The sequence below is a fragment of the Grampus griseus genome, assembly GCF_964374135.1.
Source record: "Grampus griseus genome assembly, chromosome: 2".
NCBI lineage: Eukaryota > Metazoa > Chordata > Mammalia > Artiodactyla > Delphinidae > Grampus > Grampus griseus.
This window is the reverse complement of record NC_139018.1, coordinates 108,286,278-108,302,113: the sequence shown is the minus strand read 5'-3', so window position 1 is coordinate 108,302,113 and position 15,836 is coordinate 108,286,278. Positions and strand designations below refer to the sequence as shown.

Sequence of the window (15,836 nt, the reverse complement as noted above, 5' to 3'; positions counted from 1 at the left end):
GGCCAGGGCCGGGGCCATGCAGGGGATCAGCAAGCAAAGCTTAGGCAAGAGCATCCCACCTCCTGAGCTATGAAATGCTGCCCACGTGTAGAATTGCCCTTGGCCCCTTCCCAGGGCTGCTCAGTGCCCAGCCGCCTCTTCACCCATCCCTCTGCTCTGGCCTATGGAGCCCCAGGCAGCTGCCCACCTGGCCCATCCCCAGGCCCTGCGGCCTCTCCCTCTGAGAATCTGGAAGCGAAATCCGGGCCCCTGGAGTCTGCAGGGGGTGTGGGGAGGGGTGGGGAAGGCCGAGCTTCCTCAGGCTTGGATCTGGTTTCGCAGCCGTTTCCCGTGGTGCATTGCCACGGGCTGAGCCACCAGCTGTGCTATATAAGGCCCCGTGGCTGGACTGCTGGGGAGAGGAAGACCTGGACCCCCCCAGCTGAGGAGTCCCACTCAGGACACGGTGAGCCCCACTCCTATTCTCCTCAGCCCATCCCTGCACCCCACTGCCTGGCTCAGCTATTCCTGACCACCCCTTATCTCCCCCAGAGAAGACTCCCCTTTCTGCTTTGGAGTTCTCTCCTTTCTCCCATTGACCCAAGGTCTTTTCCCTCCCCCACCTGAGGATAGGGGGCCTCAGAGAGTCCCAGTCAGGATCTTTGTACCTCTGGGCACTCTGCTTTTTTCCTGCGGTCAGCCAGTCTTCTTTATCCGAGAGTTCTGGGACCCGTGGGATGGGGAGCCTCACCCGCAGAGCATATGCTGAGGAAACTTCCATGCGCTGCCAGATGGGAAATGGTTTTTCCATAAGGTGCCTCAGGCCACTTTGGCTCCCCAGACAGTTGCGGAGCAATCCCAGACTGAATGCTGTGCAGGCCCGCGGAGCGCTCAGCCCTCTGCTCAGAGCCTGGGAGCATGGCGTGAGACACTCAAGAACTGGAGACCTCGGGGACACCCGTGCTCTGTTCTCTGGGCTGAGAAACAGGTGGTGGTGGAGTTAGTGGGCTTAGAGCTGGATGATCTGCAGCATGGGGTTGGTCTGTTCTTCTTTTGGGACAACAAAGTGCTATTTTTTTTTTTATAAATTTATTTATTTGTGGTTTTTTTTGGCTGTGTTGGGTCTTCATTGCTGCGCGTGGGCTTTCTCTAGTTGTGGTGAGCGAGGGCTACTCTTCGTTGCGGTGCGCGGGCTTCTCATTGTCGTGGCTTCTCTTGTTGCGGAGCACAGGCTCTAGGCGCGCGGGCTTCAGTAGTTGTGGCATGTGGGCTCAGTAGTTGTGGCTCGCGGGCTCTAGAGAGCTGGCTCAGTAGTTGTGGCACACGGGCTTAGTTGCTCCGTGGCATGTGGGATCTTCCCGGACCAGGGCTCGAACCCGTGTCCTTTGCATTGGCAGGTGGATTCGTAACCACTGCGCCTCCAGGGAAGTCCCAACAAAGTGCTTTTGAATCTTTTTTCCAGAAAGGAGGAATCTCCCTTTTCTCACCACACCCTGGACTTCGGAGGTTGAAGGGAATCACTTTTGAATTTCCAGGCACTGGTCAGATTCTGGGTTGGCCAGAGCTCTGGGGAGAGAGAAAATTGAGTGGGAGCCTGGGCCACTCCCGCTGCATCCTTGCCCTATTGCCAGGCCTGCTCTCCTCTCCCTGCTCCTGCAGCCCGTAACCCATGCTCAGCAGTTACTGGGGGGCCCTAGCCTCTCCCAGTGCATCCCCTCTGCTCTCCCTCAGCAGGCTCCTGAGGGAGGCCCAGGAGCAGCCAGGCCAGAAACTCCCAGCCAGGCCCCAAACAAACAGGCCAGAAATGTGTTCCAGCTGCAGCCAGTGCATATCTGGGAATGTGTTCATGGAGGCGTGTGTCTGAAGCATCTGCACCCTTCAGCTGGCCTGCCCTGTGAGGCGCCACTGTAGTCGGGGCAGGGGCTGCGTAGCCTTAATATGTAAGCCTGTTGTGTGAGAATGGGAGCCCCACCAAGGGGTAGCAAAACATGCCCCCAAGCCCGGGTCTGGGAAGTGATTAATGAGTCACCCAGAGGCTGCCGCGGGTGAGCCCAGGCCCCTCCTCATTGGCAAGGAAACTTCTCACCCCTACTGTCCCTTGTGTCCCATCTCGATGTGGGACCCTGGCACCTGGACCCAGGGTTTGAATCCAGATCTGCCTCATGTGAACTCAGAGTCTGACTCTGTGCATCTTGCAAGCTGACCAGATCTGCAATTTGGGCAGGTGTCACTCTCACAAGACTTCATTCTGTCCACTTTTCACCCTTGGTAGGTCAAGAACTAGTTCTGCTCAAGCCCTAAGAGGTGACTTAGAGAAGTGGAACCTGACAAGCTTTGTTTCTTTGCAGGTCACTGATCTGAGAAACTTCTCAGGGGTCACGTTCCAGGGACAATCCGACTCTGTGAAGGAACCCTCACTCAACTGCTGCCACGTTCCCCACGGGACCTGGAGGAAAGATGGTGGTGATCAAGGCCTGCGTGTTCTTCTTCCTGGTCCTAGAGGTCACCTCTCTGTTGGGTACAGGCTAAGTATCTACTGTCTCTCTAATCCCCCACTTGTCATAATGAAGTCACTATGGTCTGGGACCCAACTCTGCATCTGCCTTAAGCCACAGCAGTGGCACTAAGATCTGAGGCTGGTTTGTCTGTTTATTCATAATTTATACCCTGCTTGTTTTCCTAAAGGATTTGAGATAAGTACCAATATTACAACTCACTGAACAGAATCTTTTAAATGAGGAGCAGGGTAAGTGTCACTCAGAAGGCAGAAAAAAGATAAGAGTGTTACCACTCCCCCTGAGTGTTAAATTTAGCTCTGAGCTTTCTGATAGCCAAAGCAAAAGGGATCACTGAGTTCTCACAGCCAGATTTTTGGTTTTAGTTTCATGAAAATTCATTTAGACCCTGTAACCAAATTTGACAGAGACACCAGAACCCCTTCTGGTCTCCTTGTCCTCTGACCCCATTCTCTGGTGACACTGAGTTCTCAAGGGAACAGGTAGAGAGAATTTGCCTGGTGGGCTCCCCAAGGCTTCTAAGCATCAGAGCTCCCAGCACTAACCTGTATACTCTCTCCCATCTCCCCTTCCTTTCCTGATTTCTAGCCACATACTCAGGTAAAGCAAAAATATGCTCAAAATCCTCTCATAAAGCAGCGAGCACTGCAGGCTTTGTGACCACAGATGCAGGAACAAAGGCTGTCTCAGCATCTTGCCAAACCCTACATGTGCCCACCTCCTGCCTTGCTCTTTCTACCCTGACAGCTGCTGTTGGGGAAGATGATTAACATTCAGCCATCTGAGGGGAAATCAGATTAGTTTGATTAAAAGAGCTCCTATCACCCCAATTAAGCAGCAAAGAGAATACTGATTTGGCTCTCTCACGTGAGAGTTAATTACCTTTCAAAGCTTTTGCAGTGCTCTGCTCTCCTTTCTCCTTTCCATTTGGGAGCCCCCAACGCAGCCTCCGGTGGCGTGGGCCTGGAGGCTCACTGCCTGTGGCCCGAGGTCCCTATACCCTTCCTCAGGCAGACTTTGCCAGCCTGGGGTCAGTAAATTAAAGGACCACTCCTCCAGTTAGGTCCTATGAAGGTGAGGGTGGATTCCCAAAGCCAAACTTTGCCAGGAGAAGGGAAATGGACATCTATTGTCCAGGTCTTGAGCTTAAAAGGAGTTGCTAACACTTATTCAGCAAACATTCTGTGCTAGGCATTGTTCTAAGTGGATTTTATGAACGAGCTTATTTAATCCCTACAATCCTCTGAGATAGGAACTATTATTATCCTCACTTTATGATGAGGGGTCAGATGAGTTAAGTATCTGGCCCAAGGTCACAGAGTCAGGAAGTGGCAGAGTGTCTGGGGCTCACAGTCTCAATCTCCGTATACTTCAGAGATGTTTACTTTGTGTTACCTCATGGAATCCTCATGCCAACTGGACCACCATATGTGCAGTGGGAACTAATATCTCCATTTTACAGATGAGGAAAGTAAGGTTCCATTCCGCCAAGAAGAACAGGCTCAGACCCTAAAGTAGGAGCCCCAGGTGCTCAGCAGCATCCCATGGTCCCTTTCTAGAACAAGAGTGAAAAGAGAACCACCATTTGTTGACCACGCACTGCATGCCATGTCCCTTCACCTTCACCATCACCCTGAATATGCACCAGGACCCTATGATGTGGTGATTGTTGATGCAGTTCTATTTTATGGGGAAACAGATTTAAAGGAATAAAGCTTTTGTGAAGTCACACAGCCAGTAAGTGGCAGAGGGGGATTTGAACCCATGCCCAGTGCTCATGTTCCATCCCCCACATCACACTGCTTCCCTATGTCTTGAGAGGCTAGTAGCAGGACCCTGCTGGGCCCCTGTAACTGTTTTGGCCTCTCACTTATCCTCCTGGCCCTCAGGGAGGCAGATGATGCTCACTCAGTCGGTGAGAAGAGCCCAGCCTGGGAAGAGGACCTCAGGCATCTTTGCCAAGCCTGCTGACCCCCTGGACAGTGAGTTGTGGCTGGAGCAGGGAGTAACTGGGGGGAGGGTTTTTACTGAGCTTGCTAAGAGGATCTCTGCAGCCAGGGAACAATGTCAGGGGTCCATAGAAACCCACTTTTTTTTTAATTTTCAAAAATGTTTTATTTATAGCTATTTGGCTAATGGTCATGGTTGTAATATATATATATATTTAGATATCTTTTTTTAACATCTTTTTGGAGTATAATTGCTTTACAATGTTGTGTTAGTTTCTGCTGTATAACAAGGACCTAGAGTCTGTCATACAGAGTGAAACCCACTTTTAAAAGGCATTTGGGGACTTCCCTGGTGATCCAATAGTTAAGACTCCATGCTTTCCACTGCAGGGGGTGTGGTTTCCATCCTTGGGGGGAGGAGCTAAGATCCCGCATGCTGCACGGTGTGGCAAAAAAAAAAAAAAAAGGCATTTGGCCTACATCTCTGTCCAGGCAGAGGGACCAAGTATATAGGACAGCTCAGAATCATGCAGCCGCCTGATAGCTTCCAGAAATGCTGTAGGGCTTGCTGGGGCCAGAGCACAGGCTGGCAGGGAGAGAGCAGGGAGATGAAGATGGAGAGATACCAGGGGCCAGCTCACCAGCACCTGAATGCCTGGTTAAGAGAGTTAAAGCCAGGAGTGATGTGGCCCAAGCCACGTGGAGAAAGCTCACCCTGACTGCAGTGTTTGGAGAGGGGTGCGGATGGGTTCGGAGGAAGCTGGAGGTAGAGACCCAGGCAGGAAGTTTCTGACGTGGTACAGCCAAGGCTGCTGAGAGCTTTAACAGAATCTTTGGTGGTAGGGTGTAAGCAGAAGTGTAAGAGATTGGAGAGATGCTGGAGAGAGAGATGCAATGAGGGCCTGAGACCAGTGAGGGGGGGTGAGGGGTATTAGGGATGACTTCCAGGGCTTGAGCTCACCTGTAGCTCCAGGGCCTGGCTCCTCTCCTACCTGGCTCTCTCTCTCAGGTCCTGGGGAGTGGACAACGTGGTTCAACATTGACCACCCAGGTGGGCAGGGCGACTACGAGCGGCTAGATGCCATTCACTTCTACTACGGGCACCAGGTGTGTCCTCGGCCCCTGCGGCTAGAGGCTAGGACCACCGACTGGATACCCGCAGGCAGCACTGGCCAAGTGGTCCATGGCAGCCCCCTTGAGGGCTTCTGGTGCCTCAACAGGGAGCAGCGGCCTGGCCAGAACTGCTTCAATTATACCGTGCGCTTCCTCTGCCCGCCAGGTGAGCCTGACCAGTCCCCACCCGCTACCTCCCACCAGCCTCGGCAAAGGGAGAGCCAGGACCTGCGTCTGGCTATGGGAACTCTGGTGGTCACACACATCCACATGCTTTGACTCCATAATAACACATTAGTGTCATGAGAACCATAATCTTCCCAACAGTATTCTGTGTGGATGGGTAATTTCCTTTCGATCCACTTTACTGAGTGCCTGTGGCACGGTGGTGAAGACCACAGGCTCTGCAGTTGGGCTGCTTGGTCTGAATCTGGGCCTACCATCTCTACTGTGTTCCTTAGACAAATGTTCTGAAGCTCTCTGAGCCTCATGTTTCTCACATGTAAAACAGGGGTAATATTAGTAATCCTTCGTAGGGGTTTTTATGAGGATTAAATGAGATAATGAATGTAGAGGGTTTAATGCAGGTGAACATCCACTAATTGTCAGTTTCTATGTTAGTTCTTCTGTGCCAGACACTGCTAGTTATCTCCATTACTCAACCTTTACAACTGACCTGTGAGGAATCTCCATTTTGACAAGTTATTCCAGGTTCAGGGAGTTTAGGTAACTTCTTGGGACGACACGGCTGATAAATGGAATGCTGGGATTTAAACCCATGCCTGTGTTTGCAGAGCCCAAGAGTTCGTGCTCTTTCCATCTCCTCTCCCCACACTGGATAATTCAGAGCCAGCTGCAGGCCTGCCCGCTTCTTGGATATGCACGCTCCCCTCCCGGGATCCCGCCAGTGCACACAGCCTGACCCTGCAGGCCCGGGAGGCAGTGGTGGTCGTCTGCAGTGGGAGCTCAGGCTGAGCAAGGTCTCCTGAGTGAGGTCCGAGGCCTCCATTCTTGTACACAGGCCTCAGACCAGAGGTGAGGAGGGTGGGCAGAGGGGGCTTGATGTCACAGAGGCCCCAGGCCCTGACTTCCCAGGGGGCCCTTCTTCAGGAACATGGGTAAAGTGTAAGATGGTGCTATCCCTGCACCTCCTAGGACAGCGCATCAAAGTCCCAGTGCTTGGCCAACAAGTCCCTCTCAGGGCCACCTCTAGCCCATTCGGTGTTTTTGTAAAACTTAGATACACCACTTCCTCAAGACTCTTGATGTCCATCTGCTGGAAAAATCATTGCAGGAAATATAAATATCAGTGACATCTGTGATGTAAATGGAGGCCTTGCTCTCTGAGAAAAAACAGCCTCTGGGTCAGATTTCCTGACAGAGTCCCTCTGAGAGGGAAGTCAGACCATCTGCTGATCCTGCTTTGCAGGATCCCTGCGCCAAGACACAGAACACAGCCTCTGGAGCATGTGGTCTCCCTGGAGCAAGTGTTCTGCTGCTTGTGGTCACCCTGGGGTCCAGACCCGAACACGCACCTGCTTGGCGGAGACGGTGTCACTGTGCAATGATGCCACCGAGGAGGGTCGGCTCTGCATGGAGCAGGCCTGTTCAGGTACTACCCCTACTCTTGGTACTGGGCAGGCATGGGGCTGGGGCTGAAGCAGCCTAGAATAGTTTAGAGGGTCAGACTGAGACAGATTCATCCATTCATTCATCAGGTATTAAGTGAGCATCTATTACGTGCACCGATGGGGGATGTAGAGGATAATGTGGGAGCATAGTGCATGGTCAATTATTATAGCTTAGGGGGATTGAGGAAGCCTTTCTAGAGGAGGTGTCCTGAACTAAGTCTTGAAAGATGAGTAGAAATTAGTCATGCAGGCTGATGAGGAAGGGTAACAAAGGCCTAAGGGGGAGAGGAAGCATATGTGAGTCCACAGGCTGGGACGTGACTGAAGGAGGGCCAGAATCCATACACGCCCTCCTGATGTGGCCCCTTCTTCCACAGCCTGTGACCTGACCTGCCCCATGGGCCAGGTGAATGCTGACTGTGACGCCTGCATGTGCCAGGACTTCGTGCTGTATGGGGTTGTCTCCCTCCCTGGGGGTGCCCCAGCCTCAGGGGCTACTGTCTACATCCTGACCAAAACACCTAAGCTATTGACCCAGACGGACAGCAGCGGGAGGTTCCGAGTCCCTGGCTTGTGCCCCGATGGCAAAAGCATCCTGAAGATCACAAAGACCAAGTTTGCCCCTATCAGGCTCACAATGCCTAAGACTAGACTGAAGGCAGCCACCATCAAGGCGGAGTTCATGAGGGCAGGTACTTAACTTCTCTGGGATAGGGCTCAGGAAGAAGGCTGGACTTTTAAATAAAAGGATTACAGTACTAAGAGCTGGCTTTCCAGGTTGCCCAGAGTAAAACTGAAAAATCCCCAAGTCACAACATCATCTGCCAGACCCCCCCATTCCTTCTCTTCTCTCTTCCCCTCTCCTCTCCTATTATAGTCCCCTCCACCCACACTGAGTCACTCTACTCCTATCCATTCCTCAAACACACAGGCACACTCCTGCCTCAGGGCCTTTGCACTTGCTATATACTCTGCTTGTAGTGTTCTTCCCCCAGATATTGGAATGGCTTGCTCCCTCAAATGTATGAGTTCTTTCCTGGTTACCTTATCTAACATAGTCAATTACAATACAGTATAACGTTTGAAAGGCATAGAGAGAGAGGCTGGGGGAATTCAGAAATGGTGCAGAATGGCCAGAAAATTCTGCTGGAGTCCGCAGAGCAGCCAGCTCTGTCTCAATGGCAGTGTTTGGGAATCTTGGCTGGTACAAGGTCCTCTTGGTTCTCCACTGCCTCACCCAGATGCTGCCTGAGAGGCCATGGGAGCAGGTCCCAGGCTGAGTAGATGGAGGGAGTGGACTCCATTCTGGACCAGCTACTTATTAGGACCATTAGAGAGGGGCTGGGTGGTGTGTGTGAAGTTGTACAATTTTAACGCATGTCAAAATACCTGAGGGAGCAAGGCTCTGGAGAACCTGTCACAAAGAAAAACCCAAAACACTATGTCTCATCTTCTGTCTCAGAGACTCCATACATTGTGATGAACCCCAAGGCAAAAGCACGGAGAGCTGGGCAGAGTGTGTCCCTGTGCTGTAAGGCCACGGGGAAGCCCAAACCAGACAAGTATCTCTGGTGAGTATTCTGCCAGCTACCTGGCCCAGGTCTCCTCTTGGAAGCCAGAGCTTTCTTGCATTGGGTCTGGACTTATTAGTCATGGCAATAATTAACAAGTGGGGGCCAGCAGGGCTGAGGCCACCCAGACAACGAGCAAGCCCTGTTGTTGTCCTATCAAAGCTGGGGTCCCCCAGAGCAGCTCTGGTCTTGGGGTCCTGACTCATATCCTTGGGCCACAGAACCAGGTTCCCCAGCCCTAATTTCCCAGACAAGGGCAAACAAGGTCAGTGTCCCCAGTGGCTGTCCTTTACCCTTCACAAACATTTTATAGCCGTTATCTTGTTTGACGCTCTCAACAATTCTATGGAGTCAGCTAGGCATCACTTCTCCTATTTCATAGAACAGGAAGCTGAAACTCAGATGTGAAATGGTTTGTCTAAGGGTCCATAGCCAGTTAGTGGTGGGGCTGAGACTCAGAATCGAGTACCCTGACTCCCAGGCCAGTCAGCGTTCTTGAATGAGCTGAGTCAGTGGTGGTGTTGGCATCTGCAGGGACCCGTCCACCATCTGCCTTGCTCCTGGCACTGTCCCCAAGGATACCAGCCCTCCTACTGCCCCCTCAGGCCGTCCCTCTCCATCCCTTTCAGGTACCATAACAGCACACTGTTGGACCCCTCCCTCTACAAGCACGAGAGCAAGCTGGTGCTGAGGAACCTGCAACGGGACCAGGCCGGGGAGTACTTCTGCAAGGCCCAGAGCGACACTGGGGCTGCAAAGTCCCATGTCGCCCGGCTGACTGTCATAGGTAAGACTGTCAGGGCCCCTGGGGAGCCCCTGCTACAGCACTGGGGAGCACTCCAGTGGGCATTCCTGGGCAGTAAAACCTTGGGCTTTTCTAGACTGTGCTCTCTGGGACACAAAGATGGCACAGACCTCGATCCTACCCTCACAGAGCTGCCACTCCAGGATGGGTGGAGAAATAAGAGACAAGTCAGTAAAGATGAAAAAATGTAGTTAAAACAGGAGATAAGGAATTGTGGACTCTATAGATGAGAGACAGAGACCTTCCAGGTGGGAGTGACTATGGCTGGTTACTTGAGGCTTAAATAGGGATCATCTGTTGAGTTTTTTAAACTACTGACGCCTGGGTCTTACCTCCAGAGAGCCTGATTTCATTGGTTTGGGATGTGGCCTGGTCATGCACAGGTTAAAATCTTCCCCAGGTAATTCTAATTTGCAGCCAATGTTGTGAATCCCTGGTCTTAAACAATGGCCAGGGTCTGTGTGTATGGAGATGGGAGCATTCCAGATCAAGGGGCCAGCATGAGCAAGGTATAGAAGTGGGAAACTGAGGGGGCTTTACAAGAAAGGGTGACCTGATTAAAGCTGGTTTCTAGAAGTGAGCTGGAGGAGGAGAGACTGGAGGCCAAGACCAATCAGGAAACTGTACTTGGAAAGTGAGGGAGAAGGAGGATATCTTAGTAATTGGCCTAAACAAAACCAAACAAAAGGCAGAAGAGATTTTGTTGGAAGGATTTTGGAATATTTCAGAGACTCCAAGAAAGTTGAGTAACACACCTCGGGACAGGCAGGACACAGGGGACTTGAATCCTGGCAGAGGAGATGTGGAGAACTGTCAGCAGTGGTTCCCCGCTCATTATACCAATGCTCCCCGCTTGTCACAGTTATTCTTTCTTTCCTTTTTTTTTTCAGTTATTCTTAATACTTTAAATTTTAAATATTTTCAATTAAAAATATTTTTTACTATTCTAAAGTTAAATTTATAGATAATAACTACATATAATTTCCAAATATACATGCACATGGCCCTAATAACATAAAAGGGAAATACAAAGAAAATAATTTTAATACAAAATAGTATGTATTTCAATATGTAAGTGCTTTGGCATAATGACACAAGAACATCAACCAAGAGGTCAGATACTTGCACTTGAATCCAGTCACCATGAATGTGGCAGCTACAAATGCTGATGGATACAGGGGCGTCATTTCACATTCCTTGGGCAATTGTTGTAGGTACATGATTTTTCTGAAACAAGAAGCAATTCTTGGTATTTTTCCAAGCTAAACAAAGTACAATCTTAGCTTGATTTATATGGTAGTTGCATTCTTGAAAAATTCAATGTATGGTAAAGCCATGTAAAAAATACCAGGCTCCGATAATTTTAAACAAGTTTTCCACCTACATGAATGTCTGTAGAATATGTGAAAGTCAAACAGGATGCAGAAGAATTCCGTTTGAGAGACAGTGTCAGGCACTGCAGAAAATAGAGCTGCAAGGCCCCCTGCCCACTATAAGTCAGTAGCACTGCCAATTTTGGTGGTAACTCAAAACACTCTCACGAATTTTCAAGACCCCTCCAATTAGGACGATTACTCTACTGGTCTCAGCAGCAAACTCTGTTCCCTGTGTGTGAAATGGAATTAGTAACAGCTGTTCTATCTCCCTCAGAGGAGTTTTGTGAGAGTTGGGAATCACACAAGTACTTTGAAAACCCTGAAGTATGGCAGAGAGGGGAGGTTGAGGTCCCCTTTATGTGGGAAAAGAACTTGCATTTAATATCCGAACTATTTCCCTCCATAGCCCCCGATGAGACTCCTTGCAACCCAACCCCCGAGAGCTACCTTATCCAGCTGCCCCATGATTGTTTCCAGAATGCCACCAACTCCTTCTACTATGATGTGGGTCGTTGCCCTGTCAAGACCTGTGCAGGGCAGCAGGATAATGGGATCAGGTGCCAGGATGCTGTGGAGAACTGCTGTGGGATCTCCAAAACAGAGGAGAGGGAGATCCAGTGCAGTGGGTACACACTGCCCACCAAGGTGGCCATGGAGTGCAGCTGCCAGCGGTGTACGGAGACCCAGAGTATCGTTCGGGGACGCGTCAGCGCCTCTGACAATGGGGAACCCATGCGCTTTGGCCACGTGTACATGGGGAACAGCCGTGTGAGCATGACTGGCTACAAGGGCACGTTCACCCTCCACGTCCCTCAGGACACTGAGAGGCTGGTGCTCACATTTGTGGACAGGCTGCAGAAGTTTGTCAACACCACCAAAGTGCTACCCTTCAATAAGAAAGGGAGTGCGGTGTTCCATGAGATCAAGATGCTTCGGCGGAAAGAGCCCATCACCTTGGAGGCCATGGAGACCAACATTATCCCCTTGGGGGATGTGGCTGGTGAAGATCCTGTGGCTGAGCTGGAGATCCCATCCAAGAGTTTCTACCGGCAGAACGGGGAGCCCTACACAGGAAAAGTAAAGGCCAGTGTGACCTTCCTGGATCCTCGGAATATTTCCACAGCTACTGCTGCCCAGAGTGACCTGAACTTCATCAATGATGAAGGAGACACCTTCCCCCTTCGAACATACGGCATGTTCTCTGTGGACTTCACAGATGAGGCCACCTCAGAGTCACTTAATGTTGGCAAGGTAAAGGTCCACCTCGACTCAACCCAGGTCAAGATGCCAGAGCACTTGCCCATGATGAAACTCTGGTCCCTCAACCCAGGCACAGGGCTGTGGGAGGAGGAAGGTGACTTCAAATTTGAAAGCCAAAGGCGGAACAGAAGAGAAGACAGGACCTTCCTGGTGGGCAACATGGAGATTCGTGAGAGGAGGCTCTTTAACCTGGATGTCCCTGAAAGCAGGAGGTGCTTCATCAAGGTGAGGGCCTACCGAAGTGAGAGGTTCTTGCCCAGTGAGCAGATGCAGGGTGTCGTGGTCTCTGTGATCAACCTGGAGCCCCGGACTGGCTTCTCCTCTAACCCCAGGGCCTGGGGCCGCTTTGACAGTGTCATCACTGGTCCCAATGGGGCCTGTCTGCCTGCCTTCTGCGATGACCAGTCCCCTGATGCCTACTCTGCCTACGTCTTAGCAAGCCTGGCTGGGGACGAGCTGGAAGCAGTGGAGTCTTTTCCTAAATTCAACCCAAATGCAATTGGTGTCCCTCAGCCCTACCTCAACAAGCTCAAGTACCGCCGGACAGACCATGAGGACCCACAGGCCAAGAAGACAGCTTTCCAGATCAGCATGGCCAAACCAAGGCCCAACTCAGCCGAGGAGAGCAATGGACCCATCTATGCATTTGAGAACCTCCAGGCATGCGAGGAAGCACCTCCCAGTGCAGCCCACTTCCGGTTCTACCAGATTGAGGGGGATCGGTATGACTACAACACGGTCCCTTTCAACGAGGATGACCCCATGAGCTGGACTGAAGACTACCTGGCATGGTGGCCCAAGCCAATGGAGTTCAGGGCCTGCTATATCAAGGTGAAGATCATGGGGCCACTGGAGGTGAACGTGCGATCCCGTAACATGGGGGGCACCCACCGGCAGACAGTGGGAAAGCTGTATGGAATCCGGGATGTGAAGAGCACACGGGACAGGGACCAGCCCAATGTCTCAGCTGCTTGTTTGGAGTTCAAGTGCAGTGGGATGCTCTATGACCAGGACCGTGTAGACCGCACGCTGGTGAAGGTTATCCCCCAGGGCAGCTGCCATCGAGTCAGCGTAAACTCCATGCTGCATGAGTACCTGGTCAACCACCTGCCACTGGCGGTCAATGACAACACCACTGAGTACACCATGCTGGCGCCCTTGGACCCACTGGGCCACAACTATGGCATCTACACTGTCACTGACCAGGACCCTCGCACAGCCAAGGAGATTGCGCTTGGCCGGTGCTTTGATGGCACATCTGATGGCTCCTCCAGAGTCATGAAGAGCAATGTGGGAGTGGCCCTGACCTTTAACTGCGTAGAGAGGCAGGTGGGCCGTCAGAGTGCCTTCCAGTACCTCCAAAGCACCCCGGCCCGGCCCTCCCCCGCAAGCACTGTCAGGGGAAGAGCGCCCTCAAGGAGGCAGCGGTCAAGTCAGGGTGGCCAGCGCTGGCGCAGAGGGGCGGCCTCTCTGAGGTTTTCTGGGGTTGCTCAGCAGCCTCTGAGCAACTAAGGCTTGTGGTACTTCCCTTCTCCCCACAGCCATTGTGAGACTGACACCCAAACAGTCACTCGGTTAACTTAAGCCCATCTGTTCCGGTGCAACTTGCTCGTTTGTTTCTTCATTCCCTTTCTTACTGTCTTTGTCTTGTGATACTGATTGGCATGGAGCCCCCAAAATGTCAAAATAAAGCCTCTTTGCCCTGTTCTTTACAAGAAACACAGGAAATTGGCCATGGGCAAACTCTGTAGCTTTGAGCATTCTTCATTTAGTGCCATTCATGGAAATGTCCTTCATTTTCTTTTTTGCATGGTTTTGCCCACCTCTACAATAAGGATAATCTGATGTTGAAGATCAAATAACCAATATAAAGCATATTTCTTGGCCTTGCTCCACAGGATGTAAGCAAGGCCTCCATCACAGTTCATACATATAAAAGGTGGTGAAATATTTTTACTTGAATTATAAATAACATTTATTTCTTTGCTGAATCTGGAACTCTAGTGCACATTCAGTGTTACACTGTTGAGTATAAGGTAATCCTAGTTCCTCTACCAAGTCTGGAAAAAACATCTCCTGGTATCCACAACTGCCCTAGGTTGCTAATTATATTAGCGTGTTTCCCTTTATATTTGCTTTTGTTCTTTCTAGAAGCCCAGTGTGGCCCAGAACACATGTCAATAAATGCACATTTTGTACTTGATTTTGAGGTCACTGACCTGTCTTTAAACCATTAATCTGAGCCAACTGCTCAGAGGGACAAAGGGGTCTCTGGAAAGTGGTCACCAGGTGGCATGAGGCACAGTGCCACCTAACCCTAAGTTACAGGGCTGGGTGACTAGGCACGTATTCTACTGGTCAAGTTTGTTCTCATAGATCATATTTTCCATTTGCAGAGAAGAGCAGAGATTCCTGGAGTTGTGAGCCCCTCCCAGATGTTCTGGGCCCCTGAGCAAAGCTGAAAACATGTCCTGATTTTTTTTTCCTTTCTTTCATTCCAGTACTGGGGAGCTTATACAGTGGCTTGGCCCAGGGTCTGGCAAGCTGGCCCAGTGGTCCTTTGGCATTCCCCCACAGCCTGCTGCCTTCTCCAGCTGGGCTGGCTGACCTCACTCAGAAGTGATGGGCTTTTTCTTTTTTTATTCCAAGCTCTTCTAAAGTTGCCCAGCTTTTCCAGACGCCAGCCTCTGTGTGTAACGGCCTCTGCCAGGTAACAGCCTCTGTCCCTTGAGTAAAATGACTGGATGACTGATCCAAAAGGACAGGGTTTTTTTTGTTTTTGGAAAAGGTGTTTGGTTTAAAACAGTAAATCAAGAGGCCACTGGATGGTGCCAAAGTGATCTTGGAGGCATCAGTAGCCAGGGATGTAGGGTTGAGTAAGATGCACTGATTGCCTCTTTCCCAACCTCTCCAGAGTCTATTAGGAAAGAGGCCAAGGGGATTGGGGGAGGAGAGGGCATCATTTACAATCAGGACAAAAAGCTCTCCTTGATCCCCCGGCTGGCCCAGTGCAGTTCCTTCTGGCCACCTCTGGTCTGGCCTGGATTTGTACTCTTGGATCAGCATCTGCCCAGCTCCCAGGGGTTTGGTTCGTAATCAATTAGAAATTTCTCTGGCTAAGCACCGCATCCCCATGACCTCTGAGAAAGTGGTTGTATGTAGGGCTGGGGCCTAGTGGCCTTTGATTGCTCCTTGACCTACTTCCAGACTATGCTTCCCAGGGAGTGGCTCCCACTGACTGCATGGTTTGGGGGTTGGGAAGCTTGACTGAAGGGGTCTGTGTTCAGCTATCTACAGCACAGATGCCTCGCTGCTTCGGGAGTGAGTATGTGCTGCTTCGACCTGACCATCCAGTTCCCTTCAAACTCACCAAAAGAGGCCACTGGGAAAGGTGGGCTGACTGGGCTCCCAACTTATGGCCTTCCCTTTCTGTTTTCCATTGAGGGCCTGAATAAATAGATCCCAGCAAGCAGTAGCTGGTACTTGATTTTTCTTTCTTCAGTCATCAAACATTTATTGAGTGCCTATTCTATGCAAACCCATGTGTGCAAGTAGACAGGCCTTCATGAGTATATAAAATATACTACACATAGTGGCACCAGATTTGGAGGGGACGGTGGTCAGAGGAGGCTTCTT

The 15,836-nt window shown here is 51.0% G+C and overlaps 1 protein-coding gene across 2 annotated transcripts; it reads left to right on the top strand.

Moving 5' to 3' along the window:
- The first annotated feature begins 406 nt into the window (after positions 1–406).
- On the top strand, positions 407–14,382 carry CILP (cartilage intermediate layer protein). Of its 2 annotated transcripts, XM_082649283.1 has the most exons (9): positions 407–445; positions 2,328–2,497; positions 4,385–4,477; positions 5,454–5,723; positions 6,987–7,169; positions 7,566–7,880; positions 8,651–8,759; positions 9,389–9,546; positions 11,347–14,382. In XM_082649283.1, exons 2-9 carry the CDS (start codon positions 2,437–2,439, stop codon positions 13,710–13,712), a joined length of 3,555 nt encoding a protein of 1,184 aa, XP_082505409.1. In that variant the 5' UTR covers positions 407–445; positions 2,328–2,436; the 3' UTR covers positions 13,713–14,382. The 2 variants fall into 2 exon arrangements, with proteins under 2 accessions (XP_082505409.1, XP_082505410.1); XM_082649284.1 differs by lacking the exons at positions 4,385–4,477; positions 5,454–5,723.
- Positions 14,383–15,836: the final 1,454 nt, after the last annotated feature.